Source organism: Ptychodera flava, chromosome 11 (assembly GCF_041260155.1).
Source record: "Ptychodera flava strain L36383 chromosome 11, AS_Pfla_20210202, whole genome shotgun sequence".
In the NCBI taxonomy this organism is placed as follows: Eukaryota; Metazoa; Hemichordata; class Enteropneusta; family Ptychoderidae; genus Ptychodera; species Ptychodera flava.
In genome coordinates, this window is record NC_091938.1 from 20949981 (window position 1) to 20977934 (window position 27954).

Genomic DNA, 27954 nt, shown 5'->3' on the forward strand with positions numbered 1-27954 from the left:
TATATTAGGTTTCAAACGTAAGGAGTCTGTAAAGTTAAAAAGTCATTTTGCCATAGAACTGGTACAAATGTTGTTCCTCTGCAGAACTGGTACTGTAACAAATATTATTCCTAATGTTATGATAATCAAGCCTTCAATTTTTTTCGGTACGGCGTACATTATTTTTTCCTTGCTATTTTTCAACCCAGCTTGGATTTCAAACCCTGGGAAGCCGGGATGAGCTGTTGAGAAAAATCGCTAGAAATCCCGAGGATGTGGACAATCCGGAATTTGAACCCGTCTTGGCCAAGGATATGGACCAGTACTTGGATGATTTACAGAAAACCTTGGACATAATTAAAAAGTTTTTCGACAAGTATGACATAGAAAACTAAACAGACTTATCGTTCTAAATTTTGACTGTATTTAAATTTTATGAGCTTGTTTTCAGCCTTTTTTTATTGAAAGTTGTCAAAACACTGACTGAATATCATGAGAATGAAGACAAGATAGTTTTGAATCGATCGGGGCACCTTGACAGTTTTGTCCTTTTGTGCTGTTTTTATTCTTGTCCAAGGTATATTTAATGCGGCTTAACAAAACTCTGTGATGTCAGTGACCTGTTTGTACACAGCAACCCCTTGCAACTTGATTAAGAGCTGTCATCCAGGTGCTGGCTGTTGTTGAAATTCAGATCATTACCCAGAATGCAACTGGACAACTCAGGGGAGATGTATCAGAGGTGATGCCAGCTTATCCTTACAGAGTCTGTCAGAAAAAAAATTCTGCCTGTTCTATCCCATCATACTCTGTATCAAGTACCAGACTGACATATGACCCATTGTTTTCTAAGGGGCTTTTGGCTCTTAAGCCAACAAATACTGCATTTTGGATGTTGTAAAATCTTTTGTTGTTGAGCAAATACTAGCTCTCAGCCTCGCACATGAGTACAATAATCTTGCCTCATTGACATCGACAAAGTCCACAGATGTTAAAAATACAACAGTGAAATAACAGAGACAGTGTGACCATCAGGCAGAAAATGATACAAGCGTTTTGCACAGGCGTCTCTTTAAAATTCTAATAGAGGTTTTCTTAAAGTGACCAATAAGAAATGAATTGCAGCTGTTGCTCTTTGAACAGCATATTTAAGGTCAAAGGTCAGGTGACCTTAAAGGTCATTATTCTCGTGTAGGTCACTCACCATCACATGAGTTGAATCGCGAACTATGTATTTATTATGTCCACATTCTCATAGTGGTTATTTCCCCTAACACATCGTGGTGGAAACGTGGGCCTTGTTTGGTTTATGTTTGAATATATACAGACAGATTATCTATAAAGCGCATTGTGTTGATGAAACAAAGTATCGTCTAAACTCAGACCCATCCTTGTATAGCAACTCCACTCTTGTAAAGTGTAACTCCAAAGTTAATTTAAATTTAGTCAAACGAACTCTTAATTCAAGTGCATTAAAAATTAAACTATTTTTAATCTTATTTGCCATTAAATTAGTTTAAATTACATTCCAAGTTTTTAACAGGCCTGCTGAGTCCTATTAATATGATAGATGCTTGTAAATACTTGATAAAATAAGCATGTAAAAATATATTTACTGAAAGGAGTTTTGATTTTTGTATTGAACATGTGTTTCTGATACAGAAGCTGCAATCCCGACAGACAGATACTCAAAGGGACCAGTAACTGTAATTTTTGTGATTTTTTTCTCTATTTTTTTAAAGTCAACTATAGTTCCTTGTTCTGCTCCCCGAAGCATGTTGAGATACACAGTATTCAGCTTGCCAACTCAGCCTGTCCATGTACAAACTGCATTGTTATCTTTGACAAGTGAATTCTGGTCCGGACTAGAATTCAATAGCCGTGCATTCTACACATATAGATGCTGTGTTGACGAGCTACACGGTTGATGTTTCAACATGCTTTGGGGATTACCAGTTTATTTACCGGATATTATTTAAGGCTGTTAGCAACTTTTGTATGATATGGTCTGTCTCTACTGTAAACTTTCTTGCACAAAGTAAGCATATTTATGATTGATGGCATAATAATACCAGTCTATATGCACTCATTCCTGAAGAAGCTGATGGAAAACTGAAATCACTCAAAGACAAGGAAACGGAAATGGTGTCATGTCAACTCAGGATATAATTCAGTGTTGATATAGTAAACTTTGATATCATCTACCTCCAAGTGATAAATTTAGATCAATTAGCAAAGCTTATATGTTGCCAAAATCCAAAAATGTGTTTTGCTTTGTGATGCTCAATGGCTAAACCACACTGTATGCTCTGGAGAACATGTGTGCTTTCAGATTTCTTTCTGAAAGTGTCAAAGTTTGGGGATTCTCTGATGTTGAGTGGTAGCTAGCGTGTTCTATAGTTTAGGTGCAGGGTATGAAAATGCACGGCCGGCCACCATAGGTGATGGTTTTGTAGATTGTATATGTCAAAAGTCTCTTGGTGGTGAACGGAGTGTTCGAGTTGGTGGATGAGCACAGTGTTCAAGTTGGAATATAGGGCTGGAGTAGATTACTGATGTATGCAGAAGTCTAGCCTTGAAAGTTGATAGCAAAATTGTGTAGTCAATCCTGGGAGGAACTGGTAACCAATGGAGATGGATGAGAACTTGGGTGACCGGCACTTATTTCCTGGTGCGTATGATTATTCTTGCTGCAGCATTTTGTGCTCATTGAAACAGGTCTATTGTGTTATCTGGGAGTCCATATACCAGCAGATGTGAATTACAGTAGTCAAGTAGCTATCAAAGTTGCATATACCGGTATTAAGGTCAATGGCATGCTTCATTAGTGAGTTAGTGTCCTACAGATCTTATCTGGCCCAGATGGCTGTAGATTGATTTGCATGTGTACTTAGATATTGGCTGAATCTTGTTTGCCTTTGAATATTATACATAATCCTAAAAAATAAACTTGGCCAATTTCTCTTTGTCATCGTCAGGCTATTTTCTGCTGTGTGAAAAAATTTACATTGCAAAGTTCAAGCTTTCAAATGATGTTTGTACATTCTGGCAGACAGCTATAAATTGTAGATTTTTACGAGGATTGATGTCATAAGTAGGTTTCTTATAGGTCCTTGAGTCAAAGTTTTACAATATTTTACAGATCAACATCATGCCCCAACAAACACATAAGAGGCAGTGTGTTGAATATGGTTTTCGTACATAATTTTACATCATCTTTTCCCTCCACATTCAATAATCTCTATGAAAATAATATTTACAGAGATCACCTGTCCACAGACACTCAGTGGCAATATATATGTTAACTGTAATACCAGATGTTTAGGATATGTCGAAGAGTCATTTACTTTTGATCAGCCTGCAAAAAGTCAAGATTCACATTTGATCAACTGTATATTGATGATCACTGCCAAATATTGATAAGAGATAGAGCTTGACCATGACTTTGTAAATTCATTATGTCAGCTTTTAAGCTTCTCAGTACTTTGGCTCTTTGATTGTCTCTTAAGGGACTAGCAGCTGTAACTTATAATGATTTTCTCATATTTTTTTGTTTTTGAATGTCAACTACAGTTTCTTATTACACTTTCCAAAGCATGCTGAGATACGCAGTTTTGTCAACTCAGTCTGTACATATTATGTAGACTGCATTGTTATTGTTGACATGTGAATTGTGGTCGAGGCTAGAATTTAAATGTAAACAATAACAGTGCATTCTACACCTATACACATTGTTAAGAAGCTAAACAGTAAGTGTTTTAAGATGCATTTGGGGAGAAAACAAGAATTTGCAATTGACACACAAACAAAAATGGGAAAATCATCAAAAGTTACAGCTACGACCCTTTAAAGATTGACTTTATTTTCTTTTTGAAATCACGATGCAACTACAATGTACTTAGGGTAACACGTGCCTCAAAACAGAAAGTTTGAAATATTTTCTTAACATTTCCCCAGGGAAATTTAAAGTCATTCTCTTCCATGACTGTGAATTAAAACCAGAAGTTTCTGTGCACTTTTGGATTAGAGAAACAAATTACCTCATAAAAATTTACTGATATAGTGAAATTCAAAATGGCCGCTCTATTCTGTGTTACTTTTCACTTGTCGCAAAAATGCTGAAAACTTTATTCACACCACAGGCAGTGGACCAGCACAGATTATAGAAATTGGAAAGTCATAAAATATCCCAGAAGTGTGTTCTATCTTAGGTTTACATAACAATACTATAAATTATACTACCGGTAATTGTAATCATGTCTCCTCATCAAAGGATGAATTAATTGCACCTGCCACTCATTTGTCACGTTTATTAAATTCTGATATTCACTTAGATGAAAAAATCTCACCAGACTTGTAATGTTTTTCAAATGCATCAAAGCTTTTATAATCATTTTTCAACCATACATGTATGTATGGCAATCTTATTAAGGTGGAATGTGCTTCGGGGACAGACATTTGGACTCTCAAACTTTTACAATACTTGTGAGGGCACATTTTGAAGCTCTTGGGCAAGTTTTCAATTTTGTGAAAACGAAAAATTTTATCTTTTCCACACAGAACTAACACAGGGATGGTGGCCATTTTGAATTTCAAATTTTGGTAAATAACAGGTAATTTGTTTCTCTAGAATCAAAATTTGCATAGTGGCCCCGATTTTGATTCTTGACATTAAAAGGGAGTGGTTCAAAGTCTCCTTGAGGAAAATGTAAGTAAAACTTTAAGACTTTCAATTTTGAGGCATGTACTTCCTTAAAGGTATACTGTCACCTGTTCCAATTTTGCCACAGTTACCATGGAAAGAGAAAATCTAACCAATCACAGATTTATAGCGGGTGGCCGCTTTTTAAAAACAGCGCCCTCACACAGGCATTTTGAATGCCAAGGAATGCCCCTTTGACCATATATGGGCATATATAGATTACAGGTGACTGTATACCTTTAAATAGCTTCCTCCATTCATAAACATACACAAAACAAATAGATATCTTAGAATATGGAGCTTTATTGACGTGTACAATTTTACATCTAAAAAGTGAAGACAGTTTTAACTCTTTTGCAATAATGAAATTTTATATAATATTATGCAAGTTATTTTTAAAAAAATGCATTTACAGTTAATAAAGTTCACGGATGGATTCTGAGTTGCTCTGAATAGAGTCTGTAAATTTTGTTAGTTACGAGAAGTTGAGAACACTTTGTCATCACGATCATCCCTCAGAAAATGCTACTTTTGGAAAAAGTGAAATCTTACTGCGAAGGGCAAATTCATGATCCTCGCATGTTGTTTGTTGTGTGTAAAGGTATGAATGTTGCTGTGTTGGCAGACGTGTTGAACTTTAAGAGTCTTGGGCCTATGCCGATGGTACATGTACATGAATGTGCAAAACACATTATGCAAAGTACCATAACGATAATGACTTTTACGATCATTTTACATTTCAGTGTCACCAAATTCCTTGAAAGGTATTGCTCTATATGCACCCACCGACATTTCAGACTGTTTTTTTCAGCATAATTTAGTAAATGAAGACCAAAGAAAATTTGGCAGCTTTGCCAACATTAAAACTCGCTCTTATCTCAATATGGCTTCCCCATGTCTAGACCCAGGTCAAGGCACAGGCGCTCCGTGTGTGTCAAGTCTATGCATGCAGTGGCAAAGAGGGGCCACAGCACACACTCACCACTGTCATTGCCTGTTGGTCAATGCAGCTACGTCTTTGTTCATAATTGTGGCAGCAATGTAATTTCAACCAAACTGACCTTTTCTCCCTGGAACTAGTGAAAAACAACGTCTCTTCCCTTTGTGTGATTGTCAAAATGTGCAGTGTATATCTGTGCGATGACTGCAGCTCATGTTTTATGGCAAGATCGTGTCAATCAAACAAAAATTTGTTGCATTACAATTGTATTAAAACCCTCTCCCAGAGAAGACGTAACACCCATGTACCTTGGTCAATACAACCAAGTCAGAATCAGTATACACTGAGAGCATTAAAGTAGCCCTCTCCTTGAAAATACTACTATTCCTCGGCAGATGTTGCTCATTTTGATTTCCACCCTATGGCTTTTGCGGTGCTAGGTCTTTGTGTATACATGTATTTCAAAAAGACCAAAAAAATGTTTGGTGAAGGAAAAGTTTTTGCTTCACTGAAAAAAGGCACAAAGATGATGCTTGAATAGAAGATCGTTGGAAAGTGGTGGAATTTCTGAGCAAGTAGGTCTTCAAGAAGGCCGGACAATGCTCGTGGATGGCAATTTACAGTATTCAACTGACACAGCAGATGTGTTTGATTTCTGAAATGCAGAGCTGGTATCTCACGATTCCTTTTGGCAAGATCTAGAGTACTGTTTGCAGAAGGTAATTTGTTGGGCGGCCATTACTAGTTTTAATCAAATCACTCAAAGGGTAAAACTTCTAAAAAAGAAGCCACTGTGATGGAATGGCTGTCTCAGCACATCTGCTCTGATGTCTCCTTTGGCACCTCAAGTCTTTGCTTGCTGGATTTCTTCAAAGCTTGATTGTGGTTCTTTTTTGGCAACCTTGTTTAGCCATATCTCAATAAAAATATATTGAACTGTGTTTTAGGTCTTTTACATCTTTCGTCATGTGAAGTCATTCAAAAGAGAAAATGGCTCCCATTGTCATGGTTTCACACTTTCTGCAGAAATCACAAGTCTAATCCAATGGGCTGTAAAGTGGTAGATACCGCAGTCAGAAGATTAGAAAGCAAGATTTGTCGTTACATAAAATAATTACAAATATGGTCAGAACACTCAATATTTACAACTATAACCATGTGTGAAAATCTACAGAAAGTACACAATGAGTGATATACATATCACAATTTAGTAAAATCTAATTAACCTTTTCATGATTATGTAACTTTCAAATCCACTACTTGTAGGAATTCCACACATAAAATTGTTTATATTTGCAGACGACAGTAATTGTTTTCAGCCATATGTTTTCAAAGTCTGCAGAAAATCCGTGCTAAATTGGACGGTAACATTGACAGTATATGCACTTCAGAAGACTACAAAATAAATCTTGAATTAATTTGAATAATGAATAATACAGTAAAAATACACATTATTGACAAATTATTATAATAGTTTAAAAGTTCAAATATCACAATTTTGGTGTAATCTAAATGTGGTTTCCACGATTACATAAATTTTACAATCTTTGAATTTGAAGGCTTGATAACTTAATGCAAAACTTTTCTAATAGAGTGCAGCAAATCTGTAAAATATTTCACTTTATGATCAAATCAAAACATAGTTCTGTAAAATATTTCACTTTATGGTCATAATAGAACATCATGGTCCGTAAAATATTTCCCTTTATGGTCACAGTGAAACATGGTCCTGTAAATATTTCCTTTCATGGTCACAATAAAACATGGTCATAGTGGTAGAGCATGCATTAAATGGGTTTGTCATCCTCATAGAGACCAGGCACCTATATTACTCCTGTAATATTCCCATTTTCTGCTATTTTTGCATTTACACTGTAAAAATTCAAAAAGGTCATGACCTTGTCACCAAGGCAACATGTAGCTGCTCTGAAACTTTTGCCATATGACTATTAAAAATTTCATTGAAGATATAAAATTATTTACAAAGTGCATCGCACTGCTGTGGCCATTAAAAAGCACTATATACAAACTTTAAGTAAATATGCCATTCACTTGAACATATATTCAACACAAATTTTTTTGGCAAATCTTCAGGTCAAAGCTACATTTTGATTGAGTGTGTGGCTTGTATCCAGGTAACACAGGTAATTTGTGGCATGACATTGCCCAATTTGCCATGACAACCACATTTTGTGCTGAGCAGTCAGATTCATGACTGACATGCTAGGCCAAAGTATGTATTAAATTATTTGCTTTTGTCTTCTTGCATGCATGCGTGCATAGGTTTTTGAAGTTTTTTGGTGAAAAACCAACAAACTTTCCTTGCAAATTTTTACATTATTGGCAATATGCTGTCGCAAAACCAAGCCATGATTTCTAGTGACAAAGTACTTCTTCGCAGCTGTCACATTACAACCAATGTACCATCTGGTAACATAAATTGAGATCCCCAAGAGGTATATATATACAGTTACAGGAATGCATATTATGTTGTATGAGGAAACTCAAAAGTCAAACTGATCTTGTGTTGATGTGTTTGTTTTACCTGCCTGCGTTTCACTATTTTGAGTGGACACACACACAAAAAAAGAATTTACATGCTTTGGCATTCACTGAAGTGGTAGGTGCATCTTGTGAAGTAGCAGGAACAGCTAAGCCTTTCACACCCGTAGTTCACCCTAATCCTGTAGTTTTCACTGGTGAAGTTGGACCACTACATGACGAAACCGGGGTGAATGCCAACATATGCATATCATATAGAGGAATGAGAAAGCAAGTTTGCAAATCTATGATTACGACAACAAGCTGACCAGGTCAAACGTTCTCTTGGGAATTAACTGACAGTTTTACAAGAAAAGCCAACATCAATAGATGTACTTATGAGAACCTTATTTACTAGTATTTACTTGTACTTTCCTCCACTAACATCAAGCATTGCGATATACAATTCCTGCAGTTGTATTTGGAGAGATTTATATATGCATTCACAAAGTATTGGAGTAGGTACGGTTGAATTGACGCAGTACTGCACATAAAAAAACAACAACAACATAAATAATGAGATACTTTGCGCTACAATAATTTTTACCCAGCACATTTCAGAGTGTGTGCCAGCTGATGGCTATAAAAGCAATGGAATTACGCTTTGGATGTGTACTTTCATACTGTATAACATACATAATGTATGGGTACTTTTGAAAGAAATATGTTAATAAAAAGGTGAGATGAAAAATTTTTGAAATAATGTGCACATAATAGGAACAGGAACTTTCGTAACATATACGGTACTAGATGTACATGTATCATCTATCTGTGAGGAAAAAATAGCTGTGCTTACATGTACGTTGGTCGGGACAGACACAGCAATGGGATATTTTTGAATTCAAGTTTGTAAGCCTTTCCATAGCCAATGAACTGCTAATAAATCATGTGACATAATTTTTAGTCATCGAAAAAAATTCATCAATTATGATGATGAACTTTTTTTATTCATTTGTTCAGTGAAAAAAAATGCAATTCACTTGTACAGAATGCCCTCGGGGAAGGGAGTTTTTGTGTAGAAGTCTGGCCTGCTGGGCAAATAAACGATAAACAGATCACATTCACACTGAAAAAAGATATTTCAACAAATTTAGTTTTTGATCCAGTGAATGTGGGTATACCATACATTATAGAGTGTTAAGGCCGATGAAATAATGCCTCTGCTCATTGCCACTTTGGTACAATTAAAATGAATGGAATTGTGGACATTTGTAATGCACCCAGTTAGACATCTGGCCGGGCAATTTGATACAATTGTGACTCATTTTCTTCATATTACCACTACAGGCATTCTTCTTTTTTTGCAAGTGCCAGTTTGTATGTGGAATTGATAGTTGAAGGTAGAATGCGCCTCAGAGATGGATATTTGGACTCTCACATTTTTACAATTCTTTTCAGATCTACCACTTGTAGAGCTCATTTTAAAGCTCTTGTAGCAAGAAAAATTTTGTCCATCTCCATTTTACTAAAATCAAAAATTTTATATTGCTCCATGGAGTTAACATGGGGATGGCGGCCATTTTGAATTTCAAATATCAGAAAATGTAAGGTAATTTGTTTCTCTAATACCAAACTTTGTACAGTGACCCATGATTTTTCACTCAATTTGGCAAGACAATGGTTGAAAGTTTCACTAAGTAAAGCTTACACAAAAGTTTGAGTCTTTCACTTTCAAGGCACATTACTACCTTAAATGAAATCCAAACAAAGGAGTAATATGTTATGTGCACATCATTCCAGACATTTGTAATCCTGGACGACTTTCTGTTACTATATTCCTGTGTAAATGTTTTCAACTATATTACATTTAACATTTATTTTAAGTCAGGTAGGCCCTCTTTGATCCACAACTACAACAAAACCTGGCATCTTCAACGGGATACTTGGTTCCGCAGCCGTGACAGAAGGGCGAAGGCTTGCCTCCAGAGTTGCCGTTCAGTGTTGCGTTGGGGGACGGCTTGGGAGACATTGTCTTGGGTGACATCTGAGGTAACCGTCGGACGTTTGTTGAGGACGGAGACTGCATGGGATGGTGCCTGGTAGCAGGAGACATGCCCTGCTGAGCTAGGTCATGCCTTGGTGTTAAGTTTTCATCCAGTGGGATGGTCCTATATCGGGTAGACAAACAACAAGTCATCGTTGATGACACAGTCCCCACTTGTTAATGGGTACTTTGATTACATGTCCTCAGAGAGGATAGAGTCCTCTTCATTAATTAGGTCTGTGATAAAAATACTTTGATACAGATGGCGCTCAATGGCCAAGAATGAGTTCCATGGTGATGAAAACATAAAACCAATGTAGGCCACCATCCTAAAGTTCATAAAATGAGTCAACTAGGAATTAATCAACAGGATGTTGAAAAACATTTTTGCATACAATTCTGACACTTGACAGATTATCACTGGTACCATATTTCATAAAGTTTGATGCAGTATTTACAACACTATGAGATCAACATCTGTATCAAGTTTCATCACATTTGACGTTGTATTAATTTGTTGCTATATCACCCTAATTAGGAAAGTTCATTACTTATGCAATGACAAATTAATTAAAATGACACTGATAAATGTCTTTTTCAATGTTAAAGCAATGTGAGCTTAACATCAGTTAACATCTGTATAAAGTTTCATGAATTTGATGCAGTACGTATTTCTTGACATATCAGCCTACTTACGAAACTTCAATAATTGACATGTTACTGCTACATGACGTGAAACAAATTGATGAGCATATGTATGAAAAAGGTCATGTCCTTTTACCAACTTTGAATGATACTGGTGGAAATATGTCTGAGTTATGGCTCTGTACATTTGAAAATTGTAACAAAATCATAGCCATGCAGCGATATTTGATCTTACTGTTTAAAAAATCAACATGTATATGTATGACGTTAGTCAATATACATGTACCAACTTTGAATAAGATCAGTTGAGACTTGCCAGAGTTATGGCTCTCGACATGAAACAACCATAACAAAATTGCTACCATGTGGCCATATTGGACCATCTCGTGAAACCAATTGACATACATATGTATAAATACGGCAATGTCCTTGTACCAACTTTGAATAAATTTGCTTGATACATGTCTGAGTTATGCTTCCGGACATGAAAAAATCGGGAAAAAAATGGCCACACGGCGGCCATATTGGATTTCATCATAAAACAAATCAATGTGCATATGTATGACATAGGTCAATGTCCTTGTACTAAGTTTGAATAAAATCGGTGAATAAAATTAGTTGAGACATGCCCAAGTTTTGGCTAAGGACACGAAAAAATTGTAACAAAATGGCTGCCATGCAGCCATATTGGATCATATCATGAAAAAATTGACATACATATGTATGACATAGCTTAATGTCCTTGTACCAACTTTGAATAAAATCGGTTGAGATATGCCTGAGAGTATTATGGCTCTGTACATGAAAAAATCGTAACAGAATGGCCGCAAGGCAGCCATATTGGATCGTATCACATAACAAATTGACATGCATATGTATGACATTAGTCAATCTCCTTGTACCAACTTTAAATAAAATCGGTTGAAACATGTCTGAGTTATGGCTCTGTACATGAAAAAATCGTAATAAAATGGCTGCCTAGCGGCCATATTTGATCGTATCACACAACAAATTGACATGCATATGTATGACATTAGTCAATCTCCTTGTACCAACTTTAAATAAAATCGGTTGAAACATGTCTGAGTTTAATGGCTATGTACATGAAAAAATCGTAATAAAATGGCTGCCTAGCGGCCATATTGGATCGTATCACACAACAAATCGACGTACATATGTATGACATAGGTCAATGTCCTTGTACCAACTTTGAATAAAATCGGTTGAGATATGCCTTAGTTATGCCTCTGTATATGAAAAAATTGTAACAAAATGGCCACACAGCAGCCATATTGGATCGTATCACAAAACAAATTGACGTGCATATCTATGACATTGGTCAATGTCCTTGTATCAACTTTGAATAAAATCGGTTAAAACATGTCCGAGTTATGGCTCTGTATATGAAAAAAATTGTAATAAAATGGCCGCCTGGTGGCCATATTGGATCGTATCACAAAACAAATTGACGTGCATATCTATGACATTGATCAATGTCCTTGTACCAACTTTGAATAAAATCGGTTGAAACATGTCTGAGTTATGGCTCTGTACATGAAAAAATCGTAATAAAATGGCCGCCTGGCGGCCATATTGGATCGTATCACAAAACAAATTGACGTGCATATCTATGACATTGGTCAAAGTCCTTGTACCAACTTTGAATAAAATCGGTTGAAACATGTCTGAGTTATGGCTCTGTACATGAAAAAATCGTAATAAAATGGCCGCCTGGCGGCCATATTGGATCGTATCACAAAACAAATCGACGTGCATCTGTATGACATAGAAGTAATCCTTGTACCAAGTTTGAATGAAATCGCTTCTTGCATCTCTGAGATATCTGCGTGAACGGACGGACGGACGCACACACGCACGCACGCACGCACGCACGCACGCACGGACATGACCAAACCTATAAGTCCCCCCGGACGGTGTCCGTGGGGACTAATAAGAGACAATTAACCCTTTGAGTGCAATAATTTTCCCACCAAAATTTTAGCGCAACATTTTACCAAGTTTTATGAATTTTTCAGTTCTTTTTCGATAATTTGGACCAAATGGACATCACATTTCTTTGGCTATAGTTTTATATCAAATTTTTGAAAAATATGAAAAAAATTAACTGGGGTATATTCATAAAGGCAACAAAAGTTTACTTTGGCGCTCAAGGGGTTAAGGTAATGTGTGCTTCAAAACTGAAAAGACTTTTTACATTTATTTAAACTTTGTTCAAGGAACTTTTAGAACATTTTCTTTAAAAACAGATTTGATATTTGAATTCCAAATTGGCCACTACAAGTATAAGAAAAATTACATTTCTGATTCTCTCCGGACAAGAAAGTGAAATCTCTATTTATCCCACAAGCTTCAAAATAAGCCCACACAGCAGCATATCAGATATTAGTATTGTAAAAATTTCACTGTCAAAATATCTGTCCGGCGGTGCATTCTAAGTGAAAACGTTTGGCAGATTGTTGTTTGGTGTTAGGCTTCTTTATGCCTTGTTGCTCCAAGCAGGTCCACAAACACCATTGATATCAACGTTATCAACGTAATAAACGTTTTGTTGCTGAAAGTGATGTTTGGAGCACAAGCTTCATGTTGTTCTCAAAGGAAAATACACTTCAATAATGTGTGAATGGTCAACTTACGTTTCAAACGTTGGTTGCTCAGCCTGACCCTTGTTTTTAGCCACTGAGAATCTTTTCTGTTGCGACTGCTGCTGCCTGGCCTGACTGGCCTTTGTGGTCCTGTAGGCTCCTTGGTTGCCATGCCAACTGACGTTGGCTCCTTGATGAGCCAATATGTCAGAGGTCAGGGCTTCGCCATCTTGATCAGCAAACCTTGATGGATGACAAAAAGTGTCCCATGAGTCACCAAATTTTGAATGGTGGTTTCTTTTGAATCATAGCTTTCCATGAAACATGCAGACAACTTTTGTTATGCAGGCCATATGGTTCACATCATGGCTGAATTTCCTTTTTATTTTTTTGCTGATTTTGAAATTTTTTTTTTCAAAAATGTCTCAAAATCAGCTAAAATTCATCTACCGGTACATCACAATTTTTTTTCTCTCAGTCATTGCATAAGCATCAATTGCTTTCTTGTGTTATCCTCGGCAGTAATGTGAAATGTACATTTTATATATTTTATCTTAATTGCCAAATAAATTCAATCAATCAATTCAATTGCTCAACTAGTGATTATTTCATTGCTGTTTCACTGCATATTTGAAGCAATACATGTACAATGTATTGTTAAGGGTTCATTTCTACCCATATATGGTGACAGGGTTTAAAAAACCTGGGCAAACACTGCACTATGCATGGCTATCTAAGGTACATTTGGTGTACAAGGTACAAGCAAGACCAATATGCACACTACACAAGTTGAAAATAATATATCTGATTACGGTATTCACAAAATATATGGCCTATATGGATGAGGGTTCAGTGAGTGATGTATTGGACAAGGCGAATCAAATATGTCACTTATTGTGCAAGAGTCTATATAGGACCACATTTTGTGCATAACCAAAAAGATTAAAGCCAGAGTTTGAACAGACCACGAGACGAAACCACGCGCACAAATGTACATTTCTATACCCATTAGTACTCATGGGTTTGGTTGTACAGCCATCACTTAGTCTGTAGAACACATTGTGTTCTTTTTATTCCAGGGTAAAACAACTATCACACACCTTCCTCTATTAAATGCCAATTTGACGTTATTTAAGGTTCTATTAAAATAGAACGCACCTCGGAGACAGAAATTCGGGCCTTCAAATTTGATCAATTTTCTTCTGACCTACCACTTGTGGGGCTCATTTGAAGCTCTCGGCAAAAGAAAAGTTTTCATGGTCTTAGTTTTTTGAAAATCGAAAATTTTATATTTTCCCATAGAGTTAACACAGGGATTGCGGCCATTTTGGATGTCAAATATCGAGAAATCGCAAGTTATTTGTCTCTCTAGTACCAAAGTTTGCACGGTGACCCCTGATTTTTATTCTTGCTTTGGTAAGAGAATGGTTGAAAGTTTCACTGAGGAAAGTTTGAGCAAAAGTTTAGGTCTTTCACTTTCGAGGTTCGAACTGCCTTAAGGGACTGAAGGTGATAAAGTTATGTGCAGCATTGCAGTTGGCACTGTACCATCTACTGGTACTTCTCTCTGTGCACGCACAACTGAAACTATACCGGGGCCACTTGTTTTTCATTATTCAGTTTTAATGAGTTGGTAACACGTTTGTCATAAATGTAAATTAAAAAATTTAAATGTTGCAGCTATGTTGATGTGATGCATCTAGATATCACGCGTGAAATACATTTTGATATTAACAATAATTTCAAGTTGCAAGGGCACAGTTCTAATGAACCCCTTGCTTTAAATTTAAGAACAATACCTGATATGTCCAGTTGCTCTCATTCTGTTCTGAGCACTCTGTTGAGATCTGTTGGATGATTTGAGTGCACTGGCTGATCTTGCATTAGAATATTTGGGTCCTACGCCCTCGTGTCTTGAAATCGAGACGTTACCACCGCCTTGAAAGGACAGAGACATAGACTGGTTTCATTCATAGCAAATTGGTTTGTGTGAAATACAATCATGATGACAAGCTATATATGCTTGATACATTTGGCATCTGTTTGACATCTGCGTGACACTTGCATGACATTTCATAAGAAGGCATCAGTTAGACAATATCAGTTATGGACAGAGTATCGAATTGAAGTTTGTTAGTTACCAACTTTCTCTAAATATCTATCTCTTAAAACTCATGCAAAAAGACAGAAAAGAGTGAAACTCAGCAATAGTACACGAACGAACAAACATGATATTTCATCTCCATATCCGACAGGCAAGAAGCCCATTTACAGGATTATCATGGAATACCCTATTGAGCAATGAGGAGTAATGTGGCTTGTTCAAGAGCACAACACCATGCTCGTCTGAAACTCATTATTCTCTGACGGTGAGTCTACTACTCTGGCCACATCTTGGTTACCCATGTTAATCATGGTTTAATACTTTGATTGAGATATAATTTGCCGTGTTTGTCTCTACACTATTAGTGCAACCCAATCAAGTGGAGTTAAAAAGAGCAGCACCTTGTTGTATTAAATTTAAAAGCTACATAACAGATTTCTTAAAGGGGCATGAATTTCATCAGGTTTATCTCTAAGCAAATAGACTGACTGTGTACAACTTTCAAAGGAGAGTAGAAATGATTTAAATCATGTTAACATTTAGACTGAAAGATCCGTGTCGCTCGAGGGCGCTGAGCCCTACGCTCCCCTCCTCTGGGAGCGTAGAGAGCGCCCTCGAGCGATGAATCTTCCAGTCTAGTTAACAGTCAATGTCAACAACCATTAATGAGAGAACCAGGGATTGAGGACTGCCGCTTTGAGTCTTTCTGACTGGACCTATATTGTCAAATCATATGATCTTTCAATTTAAGCCTTGTCTATGTCTGTCATCACGTGCACCTTGCAGAATATATGTGCTCATTCACCACCCCCCCACCCCCGATTTCCATGTACAAACAACCATACGTGAAACGATAAACAAAAGAGTCGGGTCAAACCATTATGGTAAAGGGCTGACCAAGAAAAACAAATATATTTGCATCCATTGCTTTATAATGAATTGTTTTGTCCAGTTTGCTATGCACTTTGTTTACAGGTTTCAATTGAACATGGCTTTCTGTTTTAGCCTATGAGGCTCTATTTAAACTCTAATCTTTGATGTGTATTCTGCTATGTTTGTTGTCTATGAAATAATGTGCAATATTATTAATTATTGACTTATGAATTTAAGTCAATACTGAGTTCATTTGTCAACAATCACATTGTTTACTGTACACAATGCATTATTGAGACGATACTGTTCATACAAAAAATACTTAATTGTTTTTTTTATGACAAAAATGATGAAAATGTTATCAAAAGTTACAGGTATTGTCCACTGAAAACATTCTTCTCCAAATCAAAATCAGATTTCTCTGATATGTTTACTTTTTCACTTCAATTTCATCCAATTCTCTGTCAAAACTGTAAACTTATATATTGGCTTCACTTTTGTTGTATCTATACCCACAGTCCGTCCATCAACTGATGGAGGACTGTGTGCTACCACGCGCACACTCACAAACTTTATTATCATATATTAGCAGGCTGGAGACTGAGATGGTCAGGTTCAGTTACATGTTGCGATGAAAACTGGATTTCACAATTGTGATTACATGAATGCATGTGCATATATGTGTGTGTAGATGAGCAACCATTATTGGGTTTTATCGGTTGTTAGGGGTTAAATCATGATGATAGACATGCACTGTGTAATACAAGGGATGTTATTTGCGGACTTGTTAGAGTTGCGATGAATTTTTGACTTTTTTCCGATATGATTTTCAACAAAACTCTAGATATGATGTTTACATTTTTTCCTAGCATTTTTGTTAGCCGGGAGTGAGCTAGCAGCAACTTGAAAGTAAATTACGCAAACAGCACACATTAAACAAAAGAGAAAACAAAAATGCAAAACAAAACACAAACAAACAGGCAGCCATATTAGTAGGGCACTTATAGCTAGGTAGCTTCATTTCCCCAGACTAAATACATACCAGTACCTCCCTGAGGTCTCTGCCGTGATGATGAGGAGGACCCTGAAAAGGGGTAGTATACAGTTACAAGAATTCCAATTGGCTGTTTTCAGGTCACATGACTGTCAATGGGCTCACCCACATGCTTGCCATGTGATACAAATGGGGAATGGAAAACGATTTTTTTATGAAAAATATTTAAAACTGAATGCAAACAAATCATCATGCAATTCTGTTTGAAGGACAATATGATATTAATTAATTATTTAAGCAGCAAATATATCAAACAGAATTCAACCAACAAAAATAAAACAGCAAACCTTACATCATAAAACTAAGAGCGAACAGAGTAACAAAGGAATAAAATCATAGACCAACATGTAGTAATCTATGGTAGTAATTTATTCATCATGGCCTGGGAACACAGATATTGGTCTTACAGCAATTTATTTAGCATGGATTAGTACATTTGCCATTTTAGTAACATTTTAGTAAAATTACAGTTAAAATGCTATCAGAGTTTAATTTTGTGTTGAACCAACTTAAAAAGACACCGAGAAGGCCACCATTTTCCCTCACCGCCTTTTTTGCAGAGTATACAGCACTGTGAGTGTGAACACAACAACTTGTGAACGACAGGGACAGATCGTTGCGGTTAGTTAGTGAAATTGCAAAAAACATACTTGTTTAAAAACCAGAAACACTTAGATTACTTCATCCCTGATACTGCACCATTTATTTCAATAGATACACACACAATTTATTAACACAATCACTGCCACTAGGATAGTTTCACATATTTATGTTATAATTTTGGTGAACAATCGAAAGACTTTCAAGAGATAGCTTTGATGCTGTACACCTGTATTCTGTTTGTAAACTTATACATCCCTTTGATACCTTCTCTAAACTGATGTATTCAGAATAATTGGGCCATTCCATTACACAATAGGTAAATTAGGTTAATCTGTGAAGAGGCTTGATCACTGAGTACAAAAATAAACCTCTCTGTTCAGAAGAAAGTCACAATGGCAAACTTTTTAGAAAGAAAATTTTCATGGATCTCCATATGCCAGGATCTTGTTGCCCATTTCAAAAAGTGCATATCAGGAGTTGGAGATCCAATAAACAGGGAAAAAATATTTTGTATCATGGGCGATGCCAACGATTTTTTTCTGCAAAGATAAATTTTTAACAAGTTACCGATCATGTTGACTTGTAACTTTGTCAGTATTGTGAATTTCATCACAGATACCAGAAAATGAATCTTGTGGTCATGATAAACTTTGTTCGTTTATCACCAATTATGGCAGTGAGAGTGTTTATACAAAAACAATAATGAATAATTGACCAGTAATTGTACAAACTCCTTGATGCGTAAAGCCATGCAAATTAGTACAGCTACCACACCTCCCACTTAACCTTTACTCCCAGTTACTACTTTACCCTTTCACCTTTGAACTTTGACATACCTGGTCCATAACCCAGTGGCTCTCCCCTTGATGGGTACTCTTGTGATCCAGGCTGACCAAATGTTGATGTGTACATTTGAGAGTCTGCGTAGGCATACGGATTCGAGCCAGGTTTCTTGCGTACCACTTTATTGTCATACTGAAAAAACATCAGTATGAAAATCAGGCGATCTAGATCTTCCAATTGTTTGCATAAATTTACTTCAGTTTCTGAGTTTTGTTCTGATTGTCTTTATTTGCATTCTACAGGCTATGTGCATATCAAGTCTACTTATTTACTTAGGATGAATTTGATTTCTGTGTGATTGACAGGGACAGCGGTGTCGAAAGTTGAAATTTCTTTCTTTCATGTTAACTCTTCAATCAAGTACTACAAATGCAAAAGTCATATTCATTATCACTTTGCCATTCTGGAGAGTCTGTATCGAAGCTGTATAAGGAGAGTCAAAAATCTGCAATGACTCAATGTATGTCTTTACACAACCTCTTTTACAGCGGTGTTGGGATCTTTTAATTGCAGAGATTAAAAGGCCCAGGAAATTTATGGAAATTAGACATCCGGAGGGGTAAATTCTGAGAACTGCTTGTCCAATTAAAATAGTAAAGAGCACCAATAATTATATCTCACATGCTATAAACCTAGTCTGCCTTGTCTCGGATCTCCTCAACCCCAAAATTGGACATTATTACCAACCATCAACCAGGCAGGTCACTGCAAAAATCTCACCTGTCCAGCGAAGATTTACACATCGAGGCAGGCATGTAAATCCTATTCTGTGAGTAACTAAGTATATGTGTATAAGTATCATCAAGAACTTTGCTACCAGTTAATTACATAGAAAATATGACGGAGAATCTGTGGAGAAACACCAGGAAATGACAAAATCTACCAATTCTTTCACTTACTGCTTTTCTCATGCCAGTAGTACTGCCGGCTACATCAGCAGCTGCTCGTTTCTGTAAAGGTTTCACCGGGGCTCCAAATGTCTTTGCTCTGTCCGCGCAGAAGGGTATGTGACGAGCTGCCGCTTTCTGATTGAATCTGCGGTTACACGTTGGACACTCCACGAAATCTGCGTGGGAATCAGATTTTTACCAAATGAACATGAAAAAAGTCATTTTTACCTAACTTGACACAAATACACTTAGTACCCATGAATCGCTCGATGATCTAAAAATGCTACTTCCAGGATATATCACCCATGTTTTAATACTTGTCCCCAGGAGTAGATCTTCCAATAGCAGCCTCGGCTTAAGTTAGGAATTTTTCAGTAATACTTCATGGTAGAGAAAGTGAAGACATGCAGCCTTTCATTCATATACTACTTCTCTGAATACATTATTCTAAGCTCTGCTTCACGAAGCAGACTTGACTCTTATGCATTTTAGTACCGTAGACCAAACTTGTGTAAATATCAACTTCATCATGCTTATCTTGAAATGGACAATAGCTGTGATATTTGATCGCATTTTCTTTACTTTTTGTTCTGTAAAACAAATAAATTTTCTTTTCCCTCTCTCTCAAGTATGTTGAAACACAAAATATGAGCCTTGCCGTCATAGTGTAGACAATATGCAATGTTACTATTGAAAAATAAATCCTACTCTGGGATTATATGATTTATTTTTTTATTTACACTTTTATTGAGCAGCCAAGTTACTTGTACAGTAATTTTCATCGGGGCTCAAGCAAAATTACAATAATTACATCTACAATAGAACATTCATTTTCACATAATCTTTCAAGTCACATGTTTATTTAGTTAGTTGTCATCAATAATGTTGAACAAATACACAGTAGGCTTACAGGATGTAATTGGACAAGCTGAATATTTGATATTTCAAAATGAGTTTGGGAGAAAAACAACTAAAATACTGGAAAGCACATCGACATTGACAGATAATGGAGCTTGGACCAGATATTGAGACATATCTCAATGGAACTGATTTCACATCATAGAATTTTCCAAGAACTGCAACCAACTTGGCTTGTTTAAAACTTGCTGCTCAGAACCATACCAGCTAAACTTTGTACTGAAAGCTAGGCAATCCATGTGATGACTTTTCTGAAGTTGAAAACAGACTCAGAGTCTGCAAACACTTGGCTGTGATGGCAGTAAAATACTGAAAATCTCCCCATACCTGGATTGACTGATGGCGGTGGAGGTGGTGGTAACGGAGCTCCCGTTTTCATAGCATGAGAGACGCCTCTGGCTGACCTCACGGCGTTGATAAAATCTTGATGTTTCTGCCTCCAGTTTGTCTGCTTCACAGGTTGTGGCTGGTGTCCATGAATCAAAACAGACACTGAAAATTTAGCTAACGTCTAACAAGATGAAATTCCTGATTTAACAGTAAAACCATTCGCGTAAATTGGACATTTGGACTCCATGACGCATGTACTAAGTAGATTGAGAGAACGTTTTTGTCATATATTTTTTATCATTTTCAAATTCTTGGTTAGTGTACATAGTTTTAAAAGGCTGAGATGACAAGTTTCTGTGAGTAGGTAGGTGGCTCTATGAGGACAAAGTTGCAGATTTTGGCTCATGGAAATGGTGGAAATACCTCCTTTAGAACAAATGTTTATGCATATGTCAAATGTCCATTTGCTGTTAATTTTGAAGGATTTTTTTATTAACTTCTTTCAAATTGCACAATACAATTTCTTGTTCTACTTCTAAAGTTATGCCGAAATGCCCATCCTTGACATGTTCAATGTATTAACCCCTGCCAACATAGACTAGTTGAACATAATGTTTGGTATTATTGTTGACAACTGTATATGTCTGGACTAAAATTCATTTGCCAAAAATAATACAGTATGTTGTTCAAGAATGTATAATGGTGTTGGCTAAGCATTTCTTTTACATTTCAGCAGAATAAGGAAGCGTACTAGTCCAGAATAATGAAAATATTATCAAAAGTTAGCTACCATCCTTTTGAATGTCATCTCAGCATTCTATATGCCAAGGTTGATAGTATTGACAGCTAGCTCATTTGCATGTGTTTCTGACAGGTATCAGAGATCTGCAGCAATGGAATTTCTACATTGATTTTTTTTTTTTATTTGTTTGCTTGTTTATTTATTTATAAATAAATTTCAGCTTTTCATTTCGTGAGCGTGTTAAAAAATAAGTTTCGTAAAACCATTCTTTCAGCATGTTTCAAGATTCAAAAAGCCACTGGCTGTCACAAACGATGGAAAACGCCACAGTAACGCATCGTCGTAAACCACACGCCTCTTTACGGCAACAGCTCAGCGCTACCCGTTATTTGCGTAGGTCAGCGGAGCGGAAATTATTGCTCTGGCTCGCGAGAATGCAGTAACGTCTTGGTTCAACAAATTTGTCCCTTCTATCCTGCTAAAGTCAACCATCAGATGATTTTCTTTTTTCATTCAACAGCTAACTCGACATGTTTGTGAAAGTTTTCATGGCCAGTTTACTCAAGAAAACTTTCAATAGAATTATATGCTACATAAAAAGATAAGCTTTTCAAAAATTATCTCCGATTAGTTTCTCTCTTATCATTTCTATAAAAAAATTTTACAGTGACTATGCTTTGCAATGCGCATTAACCAACACTTCTCTGAAACTCTTTGTATCAATTTTTTACAAAATATGATTCTTGTCCAGCAAAATTTTTCATAACCATAGTCAATTTCATTCATTTCTCTCTTCCAACCTGTTCTGTTTCTCTTGTCTTTTGCCTGTCAGTTGTTTTGTGAACCAACCAATAAAATTGACTAATCTCCTTCTTAATTGTACAAAGCACAATTTTCCAAAGTTTAATCACAGTCCCTCTATCTATGATAGAGGGACAATGGTTTTATAACGTGCTGACTCCTACCTTTGGTTGTTGTCCTGGTCGTACAGTTTTACTGATCGGAATTTCCGTTCCTTTGGCTCTTTGTTTCCCAGAATCAAAAGTTTTCCTTTTCCGTGAATTCACCTGGACCTTCCTGCAAATTCTTTCATGTTTCACCTGTTGTCAATGTCAATGTAAATAAAATTACATCAATCAAAAGGGTTGATGCTTGCCATAATTTCAAAGAGTACAAGTCATTCTCAACTTTCATAAAATGAGTTAAAATCTATAATGGGTTTATTAATGAATTGTTGTTTTTTAATTTGCACTGTGTCATTATGTTACAGTACAGTTCGACCGGCAGATCTATCCCTCCCTTCTCTGGTTTGTCACAAGAGTTCCTCATAAACTTATTCTTTTTTGTCCTTGAAATAATAGTCTATGTCAATGAAGGCAATTAATGTCTAATTCTTACATAAATTGCAATTGTGCTGATAAATATGATCAGCCATCTTGAAAACCTACACCCCTTTCACTACAATGGTTTGGCCCAAACCTATTGTTATAAATGGCAATTGTGGACCTGTTCACTGTAAATTGGGCGAACAGGGTAACCATTGGTAGTTTCTATTACCTATCTACGTTTAGAGAGTTGTAATTTTATTATGTTGTACTACACCATGTAAGGGTTAAAAAAATTTTGCTCCGGTTTTGTTTCTTATCTTATTTCTCTGTAAAAGTGATGTGGTTATGTCTCTTTTTTTGCTAAATTGTTAATGTTTCCATACAGCTGTAATTCTGACATTCAGCGATATGGTTATCGACAAGATCAAATGTTCAGATCTGTACAATGTGCGTTTATGTGACCCAAGGGACTTTGACATTTCTGCTATGATTATTGCACTGTCGGCTTTTTTATACAGCATTATCTTTATTTCAAGCAAACGTGTCCCAAAAAAGTCAATTTTCACGCAGCTGTAATTCTGGCATGCAGCATATGAAAATGGCACATTCAATTGAGTGAAGCTGGCATTGTCTGTTGGGGCAAGGAGAAAAACAGACCCTTCTCTTTTTCCGTCGAGGAAAGAACTAGACTCACCAGTGACTCTGGATTAAAGTTTCTTCCACAAACTTGGCAGGGAATCACTTCGCCTGCATTTCCCGAACCACCAAACGCTGCAAAAAAATGTAACAATGATGGTATTGAGTTATTTACACATGAGCCAATAGCGAGGTGTTCAAAAATGGTTTTTGTATACCGGATAAAAATCGCCAATGGTGAGCTGCCAGGGAAAGGCAAGGGTTGGCAAAAGATGTATAATTCTCTTTTTGTGGATGGGAAAGTTTTGTGATGAGATGGCTGGCAAAGAAGTTGTACAAAGCCTATCAATTTGTCTGGTTTCCAGCTAATAACACCCTATATTGTCATAGGTCTGTCATTGAGTGAACTTTGGAGAAATATAAAGTGTTTCATCAAACATTCAATAGAGATACACAGTATTCAGCTTGTCAACTCAGCCTGTACATGCAATGTGTAAACTGCATTGGTATTGTTTACAGTGAATTCCGGTCCGGACTAGAATTCAAATCTTAACAATAAGTGCAATTTACATGATACAGATACTGTGTTGACAATTAAGCTAAAAAGTTGGTGTTTCAACAATGCTTTGGGGAGTAGAACGAGAATTGCAATTGACACACAAAATAAAAATAGTGAAAAAAAAACATCAAAATTACTGCTACTGGCTATTTAATATTGGAGATCTGTATAAGGGAATGTGAATCCTGGCCACTGCAGAAAAATTTTTTTTTGAACATCTACATACAGTTGTTCAAACATGGCATTTTGCAATGCTTTTTTGCAATGCTTTTAAAGCTGAATGAAAAATGCTGACATAGCATAAATTTAGAAATTAATTTCCATGAAGAGCGGAGAGATTTCAATTTTTACATCTGAAAAAATATGATTATTAAAGCCGAACAATGCATGTTATTGTTTTTCTTGGCATGTCAATCATTAAGAAGGTCAAAGGTCAACAACTTGCCCTCTGCATATCAGTTTACACCCACTTTTGTCGACGGTAGAATTCCTCGGTGATGTTAAAATTCACTCCAATTATAGATAATAATTTCATTCAAATAGGTGTAATATTAGATAGCAAAACACTGTTACATAAACAATACTGCTGAGCAAAGTCAACTTGAAAGCATGTAATGAAGTCATCTGTCCTATAAAGGGCTAAGGTTCCATGCTTAGTGTATGAGTGGAATTGGACAATACTTTCATTTTCTAGGTATACACCATGACCAAGATTTCAATTGAGCATCAAAATGAATTCCTGAATAATATGAATTTGTCACAAATGTAATTCCTTCCACAGACCGCATTTCAGTTCTGAAGTTGATTTGAGTATGCTATTGTACCGATGTCATAAAAACACCAGCATGTACACTTAAATAAAATGAGCAAAACTTAAAATTTATTGAAATATTTGTGTTTTGCTTAAAATAAAATAGTTAATAAACGATCTCTCTATCTAGTAACACCATAGGCAGTAGTTCTCTTCTGTCTGGTTACACATTCCTTTCGATATTTGATTCTACTGCCATTTATATATGCGGTTAGGGTTAGGCATTCATGGAAGGTTTAGAAACGATGGCTTGATCACAGTCCCTCGTGAGCTATTCAGCTCTGGGTCTATTCGCCCCATAGACGTCTATGGGGCGAATAGACCCAGAGCTGAATAGCTCACGAGGGACTGTGGCTTTGATTCATTACAAGTACACATGAAGTAGGCACTTGAATTGTTGAAGTTTCAATCTGATGAATTTGCTCGTAAACATTATTGGTTGCACTTTTCGGCTGCCTGTCTTGACATCTATTGTAACAATGTACTGACAGTGGCGCGCCCTCCATAAAATAGGCAAACCTCGCACTGTAGACAATCCATCTTGGGACAATAGAGCTTTTGTTTTGCAGTTTTCTCCGCCAACGAGATTACGTAACCATTAACCTGGCCTTGTTTCACCAGTGCAACAGTGCTTGGGTGTATCTCATTACATGTGTTGATAACTGTCAACCGTTGTTTGTTAAGCTGTTGATCGCTGTCTTATCTCCATACAAACAAGATTAGGGATTGGGAATGCGTATGGCGAGATGGGTCAACAGAAATACCACAGTTACTCTACCCCTCGTAATTGCGCGTGCACGGCCAGCTGAAAGCAGGCAACAGAACAGTGTACTACTGGGTATATGGGTGGACTGCCGCCATTTCGATTGCCCGCAGTCCCTAGCACCTCACCGCCTGGCTATTTAAAACGCCATTCAATCTGTATCAACAGTTGGTTAGTTTTCAATGTCATTGAAGCATGGCTGACAACACGTCAATAATATTATTCGCGTTCTTATTTCAATGTCACAGGGAAATCATTCACAAATTGAAACGAGCTGAGTTGTTCAGGAGAAGGCTGGCCATTACGGGATTTCGCTTGAGGATATATCTTCACCCACCGGTACGTAATTAACTAAGATCGTGCATATGAATAAAACGTTATCGATTGAGCTCTTCAAGTCGAGCAGTCGCGTCGCAATACTCTCTATACCCACACGGAGACGACTTGACAGTCAGTTAAAAACTCGATAGCGTGACTCAAAATCTGAGCAACGAAGGCTCAATATTTGCACAGCTCCTTCTACAAACATTCCCGCTAGAAACCCTTCGACCCACCGCAAAATTTCGTCTTACCTTCGTACTCCATTTTCACAGCGAAGTCGAGCTTGGTTAGCAACACTACAAGGCAACGCGCATGCGCGATTATGTGTTGTCCTCAAGTTAACTTGTGACGTCAGTGGGTGGAAGGTCCCGTCTCAGAGGTACAACACCAAGGTATTTCAAAAGCGGGTGGGGTTGCTTTTTTTCTTAAATGACCATAATACGTAGTTACTACAGCAGGCAATAGTTGCTTTTGTTATTTGGAATGCGGCAACGTAAACTGACGGCGCGGAATAAATCTTGTTGGGCTGACCATGGAGATAACTTTTTTACAAGAGGGAGGTCTGCCGTGCAGGTGTGTACGGGGAACGCACTTGCTCGGCGGCAGAGGCGTGTTGGGCCCCCGTTGGCTGGCCGGGGAGAGTCGTAGTCAAGAACTTGTTCATTTTTCAGCTCCATGGTCTGACTTGATCTATAGTTCTTGATGGACCACTATGCGTGTTGGGAGGTGGGCGCTGAGGGAGTCGGGAAAAGGGATCACCTTTTAGGGGAGGGTCTCTTCCTCAGATGCTACCAATTTTAAAATTCCTAACTGCCTATTTTTCAAATATGTAATATGTAAAGTGAGTTTGAAATTATTTATTTGCGTAACTTGTAATAATTATAAATGGCAGGGTCAATAATATACAGTATATATATGTGTATATATATATATATATATATATATATATATATATATATATTATATATATATATATATATGTGTGTGTGTGTGTGTGTGTGTGTGTGTGTATATATATATAATATATATATAATATATATATATATATATATATATATATATATAAAAGCTCACGCTCTAACTAGTATCCAACTATATATTACTGTTCAGCTTGATTTGAATTGGTATCATGACAAGGTTTTCACTATGATATCTGACTGGGCACAATTTGAAAGTACAAGGGGGAGAACATGTGAGAGGCTCAGAGGGAAAGTGTTAAAGGGGTATCCCCTATCTTGCGTGGAAAATTTTGAGAAATTGGTGTGTGCAATGGTGCAGTCTGGTGCAATATCTGAGAGATGTTTTTCCAATTTGTTTATTACTAGTAAAACTGTTAGAACACCCCGTGGGGAGAGCGCGAGAGCGGAGGTACGGGTGTACCCCCTCTCGCATTGAAAAGTTTGAGAAATTGACGTGTGCAATGATGCAATCATAGAGGTATTTCAGTTTATTTCGAACCTAAAAATTAGTAACCCCCTACTTTCTCTCCACATTTTGAGCAACCCCTTGCAGTTTTCAGTGACCCCCTCGGCCCTCACATTTCTCCGACAGACAGGCCGTAAATAATGACGGCTTCCTTACATCCGTGAATGTCACCGAAGTTGTGATCGTCGCTCTTTTTTACGGACTCGAAATTGTAAAGACGATGTTGGATTTTTTCCAGCTATAAATATCAACTTTTTTCGACCTCGGTGCAAGCATGTAAATAAAATGTAAATGTAGGCTGTGGAAATCCCGCAAGGCAGATATTTTCTCCCGAAATGCTTTGAAGTATGAAGTATCGAG

At 36.9% G+C, this 27954-nt stretch overlaps 3 protein-coding genes across 5 annotated transcripts in view; 2 read left to right on the plus strand and 1 right to left on the minus strand.

Annotated features, from left to right (window-relative positions):
• The window catches only part of LOC139143789 (pleckstrin homology domain-containing family A member 8-like), a 16032-nt gene extending 10909 nt beyond the window's left edge, over nt 1-5123 (plus strand). For both annotated transcript variants that reach the window (XM_070714340.1, XM_070714342.1), the window contains exon 9: nt 189-5123. In XM_070714340.1, the coding sequence (XP_070570441.1) occupies nt 189-374 (186 nt within the window). In that variant the 3' untranslated portion in view covers nt 375-5123. The remainder of the gene's footprint in view (nt 1-188) is intronic.
• The window catches only part of LOC139143798 (multiple epidermal growth factor-like domains protein 6), a 435859-nt gene that overhangs the window by 259634 nt on the left and 148271 nt on the right, over nt 1-27954 (plus strand). The window lies entirely within an intron of this gene.
• On the minus strand, nt 4965-26489 carry LOC139143790 (zinc finger C2HC domain-containing protein 1A-like). 2 transcript variants are annotated; one of them, XM_070714343.1, is made up of 10 exons: nt 26421-26489; nt 23774-23850; nt 22717-22851; nt 21007-21145; nt 19771-19937; nt 18865-19003; nt 17414-17455; nt 15194-15332; nt 13446-13637; nt 4965-10270 (listed from the first exon to the last, which is right to left on the minus strand). In XM_070714343.1, the coding sequence occupies exons 1-10, from the start codon at nt 26431-26433 to the stop codon at nt 9982-9984; spliced, it is 1332 nt and encodes a 443-aa protein (XP_070570444.1). In that variant the 5' UTR covers nt 26434-26489; the 3' UTR covers nt 4965-9981. The 2 variants fall into 2 exon arrangements, with proteins under 2 accessions (XP_070570444.1, XP_070570445.1); XM_070714344.1 differs by lacking the exon at nt 17414-17455.